General features: G+C 30.1%; 1 protein-coding gene across 1 annotated transcript; it reads right to left on the minus strand.

Annotated features, from left to right (window-relative positions):
• Positions 1–556: 556 nt before the first annotated feature.
• LOC133822267 (very-long-chain 3-oxoacyl-CoA reductase 1-like) lies at positions 557–2,860 on the minus strand. Its single transcript, XM_062254550.1, has 3 exons — positions 1,876–2,860; positions 1,718–1,787; positions 557–996 (listed from the first exon to the last, which is right to left on the minus strand). Exons 1-3 carry the CDS (start codon positions 2,511–2,513, stop codon positions 742–744), a joined length of 963 nt encoding a protein of 320 aa, XP_062110534.1. The 5' UTR covers positions 2,514–2,860; the 3' UTR covers positions 557–741.
• Positions 2,861–5,049: the final 2,189 nt, after the last annotated feature.

The raw sequence follows: 5,049 nt of genomic DNA on the forward strand, positions 1-5,049 counted from the left end.
ATAGGTTACACGGGTTATGTCGGATCAACCCGTTTACAAACAGGTCAGGTTTGAATTTTAATTTTTCGACATAATTAATAAATGAGTCGGGTTTGTGTTCAACATTTTCTTATAATAAGCCAATAAACACGAATTGCCACCCCTTATTATAGTCATTAAACAAGTGAAAATAAATAAAACTACTAAGTTGACATAACTTTTTTTTTGAAAAAAAAAACTAGTATTATATATTGTAATTTTAGAAGGATTGACAAATTACTCTTACAAACAATCAAACTAAAATAAAATAATAATAATCCTCTACTTGTTTTCTCTAGATATATAATTTTTAAAAGTCATACATAACATAAACATACATGGAATTAGGAAGAATGGAAAGAGAAATTTATTTGGGTGTATTACTTTGTTTATATGCAAAGATAGGGAGAAAAGAGCATTATCCAATATCCCCGGAAGTTAGTGTTAGGTGAAACCATGAAAGCATAATATTAGAATAAAAGAATATAAAATGTCGACAACTTGTTGTAGGGGCAATAATCTAAGTAAAGCTCAACAATAAGATGAAGTATCAATATTTAATACCCAGCAGCAATACAATCAGTGTTCTGAAGTTTAATCAACAAAACAAACTGCTTTTCTAAACAAGCTTTTTCAGAAGAAACATTCTAACCACATTATCTATCTATTGCAAAGCTCATTTCTCAGTTCTCCAACTACATCAATGCAAAGGTTGTAACTTTCTTAGTCAGTTTTCCTGGAATCCTTGAGTTGTCCCCTCTTTCGGATCTTAAGGCAAAACGGCAGACGCCATGCATCAATGGCACATTCTGGCAATGTATTTGCCAAAGCCCAGAGAAGGGAATGAGGCCAGTAAGGCGTGCAGCGAGGTTCGTAGCCTATCCAACGCATGGCTGCTCGAGCATAGCCATCGGTTGATGGAACAAAGAAGGAAGATCTCTTGATTGATGCCATCTTTGTTGCCACATATAATGGAACCTGCATAAAAAAGGAATTCCTCAGTTGGACATGATCAAATAAGTCCTCCTAATCCAGTGGCAGACTTCCAAAGCTTTGTAGTAACCAACCAAACCATGACAGAATAGCAAGCAAGACTAACATATAATAATACTTCCAAGTTTTGACTATTTGAAACTTTATTTAATTGTATTTCATATCACAATCAAAGGCTTGGACAAGTTTGGTTAATAGCATATATCTTTGCAAAACCATTAACAGCATTGACCACCCACAACCTGGACCATCTCCATCCCAGACTCTTATTTGGCGAAGATAATAATTATCAATCCTATACCTTTAAACCTAAACTATTCATGAATAATGTGAACTATCACGTTTAGACTTGTGACAAATGTTCGATGGAGAAAAATCAGTAAATGAAGTAAGAATATAAACATGTTGGGTTCTAACATGACACATAAAATTGCTTAACTGTGTCATCCGAGTACTGTATTAACCAAGAGTTGAGTCCAGAGGATACTGATGCTTAATAGTTACCCCTACAAAGTCAACTTTTTCAATATCTCCTTCCAAACAACCTAGAGGAACCTAAATGCTTTTTAACTAAAATAAAAATAATTATTATCTAGATATCATGATGAGAATATCTGACATTGGATGTCTACTATTCATAGCTCTTGACCATAAATTCAAAATTAATTCACAATCTAACACCTTCATCCAAGAGCATAAACATTACCTGACACTGGACATCGATGCCACTGTTCTTGTATTCGACATAGAGACACCTTGAGAACTGATCAATATATCTGAATCAAAAAGCAAAGGCAGCCCAAGATTAACAATCAACATTTATGGATTGGATCTCAAAGAACTCAAAAATAAAAAAGTACTTACGCTTTTGTGGCAGCATAAACAGCATAAAGAGGATCAGAAGGAATAACAATAGCAGCACCAGAGCCAATATTGACAATGGCACCTCGTTTCCTCTGAACCATTCCAGGAAGAACAGCTTGAGTGACCTTTGTGGTGCCTTCAACATTGACCTTAATCAAATTTTTCAAAAGCTGCTCATCCACTTCATGGAAGTACCTAGCATAAGGGTAAGATACCCCAACATTGTTGATTAAGACCCCAACATCCAACCCTTCAACCGTCTCCCGAATCCTCTGAACACCCTCATCAAGGTCGCCACTGAAATCAACAACAACAGTCTTTATCTGGGTATTACCAAATTTGGCTTGAATCGAATCCGAAACTTCCTTGAGCTTTTCCGGGTTTCGACCCACCAACACCAAGTTAAGCCCTTTACGAGCCAATTGAAAGGCAAAGCCTTTCCCAATACCGTCAGTGGGTCCAGTAACGAGTGCCCAAGAACCATACTTTTTCAGATTCTTGGCCGGTCTGAGAAAATTGACGAAGACCCATTTGATAAAAGCGATTAAAAATTTCAGAACCGAGAGAGAACCAATAGAGAAAAACAGCAAAACCCATAAAGGCTGACCCTTTAGATTTTCAACAAAGCTAAGCTCCATTTTTACTTGTTTTGGATCTGAATAAGGTTGGCTATGGTTAATAAAGAGTGAGGAGAAGGAAAAAGGAATGATTGTAAGACGGGTAGAGTGAGGCTGTGATTTGAACAAGGAGAGACGGAGTTAGCAAGAGGAACAGGGATGAGGATGAGAGGGAGAAGTAAAGAAGAGTACGAAGAAATCAACAATGAGATTGGTTTAAATTTATGGAAAATATGAGTAGAGTTGGGTGAAGTAGATGAGCGGAAAACCACCGCATTTAACTAAGAACAACGATGGTGATGAGTGATGACCGAAACATGGCACAAACCCAAGAAAATTAAACAAATCTTTTGTTTTCCTCTGCCAACGGTGCAGGGGTAGGTTAATTAATTAACAAAGAAAATGAATACAAATAATAGGACAGTTTTCTATAAAATGCTCAATTTATAGAAATATTATTACGTGTATAGAGCATGTATGCGGAAGGTAAATTTTGACTTATTACATTTCAATTTCATACACTTTTTTAATATAAATATTATTCAAAATATATAATATAATAATTTATATAAAAATATAGGTAGTGATTAAAATGCATCTATTTTTTTTATAAGATATATTCCTAATTTTTTTTATATGATCTACAATATCTTAGAAATTTTCATTAAATTCTGAATAAATTATAGTACTGAAAATATGGTTCAATCAGCTTATTGTACGCGTGCTTATTTTTTTTAATACACGTGTAAAAGTCAATTGTTTGAACCGTGTTTTCAGCAATTTAAATTATTCAGAATTTCTTGAAATTTTGTAGGGTGTCTTAAATGATTACAATGTACATTGTCATATAAAAAAATTAGAAAAAAATTATTGAGATGTAGAAAACACAAACTGGTTGCACTGGTGTTGTAAAAAAAGTAAATGCACTATAGTCGTTCTCTAAAAATATATATTTCCTGATAGTATAATTTATTGTTTATAATTATTTTATATAAAAAAGTATTAATTATTTTAATTTATTTGATCAATTTTAGAAAAAAAAATTAAACATTTTTATTAAATAGATATCCGATGAAACTTTGAACCCGAGACGGGATAGGAATGGGGTCACGTCCCCGTTCCGCCTCGTTTACATCTCTAGGATTAATTTTTCTTATTCATTATTCATCCACGTATATGAAATGGAGTGTGTCGTATCGATATAATAAAAAAACTTACCTTATTGCACAGACATCCCCATTTATACTTCCTATGTATATATATTTCATTCCAAAAACAATATTATATGTGAAATTAATTTTAAAATTTTGGTTATTTTGTAAGAAAAAAGTTGATGGATTAAATTTGACCATGAGAAATTATAACTAACTAATGACACTAAATAAAATTCTATTAATATCTATTTATATTTTTTAATAAATTTGAATAATTTTTTAAAATATTTTTATATAAAATTATGATTGATGGGTGAAAATAGATTATTTTATAATGTTACTTTACAAAATAGCATTCTTATGATAATTTTTTTTATTTATTTACAAAATAGCCTTCATTAACGGGTATTGAGAATCAAAACTAAATATCGGGAATTTTGAGGGCGTTAAGTGAGCCAAGAAGTTATCTTTGCAAATAATTATATAAGAAAAAAAATTATTATACAAAACTACTAAAAAAAATAACTATTTTGCCAAATACCTCTAAAATTATAGAAAATTTACAATAATAAACAGTCATGTACATGATGCATATATTGGTGATTGGTAATACGGTTATATAATCTTCTTTTCATAGTCATTTTGCATAATAGTTTTTTTTTTTTTTTTTATAACTGTTTATAAAATAGCCTCTACACATTTGATACCTTGTTAAACAAATTCAACGCCCTCTGTAAATTTTCGAAACCTAATCTATAAAGTTTTTGCAAAAAATATCAAAATAATATCATTTTCTAAAAAAAAATATCAAAAGAATTTCATTATATAAAATCACATTATAAGAAAAATTTTATTTTTACCATATATTCTTTTATTTTGGATTTTTATCAATTTATACGATTCTAAATATATATTTTTTCTATTTATAATTTTCTTATTTGCATACATCACTTAGTATATCATAATTTAGTTAATAAAATGGGAAATAGTATAACTTTTCATTGGTGGAACATAATTGATAGCTTGAACCGTGTAGAAACCATATGATTATTTGATTATATGACATAATATGTGAATATTATATAATTATTTATTATTTTAAAAATATTATAAATTATTATAAAATACACACACATATCATTTACTGAGTTAAGATAATACAAAAAAAATCACTAATATAAAGTACATTTAGCATTTATCATATTTTTAATATATTTGAGATCTTGTATTAATACATTTATTTTCTAGATGCAAGACAAGACATGGTACAGGAAATTGTTGGTTTGCAATTTTTTTCATATACATTTTTACTTTTAACTAGTGTTTTGAGGACATAATAATAATTTAGTTATAATACATTTTAATTAAAATTACAAAAGTTATTGTTTGAAGTATTTTTTTTT

The sequence above is a fragment of the Humulus lupulus genome, chromosome 3, assembly GCF_963169125.1.
Source record: "Humulus lupulus chromosome 3, drHumLupu1.1, whole genome shotgun sequence".
Classification (NCBI taxonomy): Eukaryota; Viridiplantae; Streptophyta; class Magnoliopsida; order Rosales; family Cannabaceae; genus Humulus; species Humulus lupulus.

What these genes read in the sequence shown, in the direction of transcription:
- LOC133822267 (XM_062254550.1), bottom strand. Translation starts at nt 2,513, where the DNA reads ATGGAGCTTAGCTTTGTTGAAAATCTAAAGGGTCAGCCTTTATGGGTT. An exon ending in GTTTATGCTGCCACAAAAGC is followed by an intron (nt 1,788 to 1,875) that starts GTAAGTACTTTT and finishes TTTTTGATTCAG; the next exon opens with ATATATTGATCAGTTCTCAA. An exon ending in GCATCGATGTCCAGTGTCAG is followed by an intron (nt 997 to 1,717) that starts GTAATGTTTATG and finishes TTTTTTATGCAG; the next exon opens with GTTCCATTATATGTGGCAAC.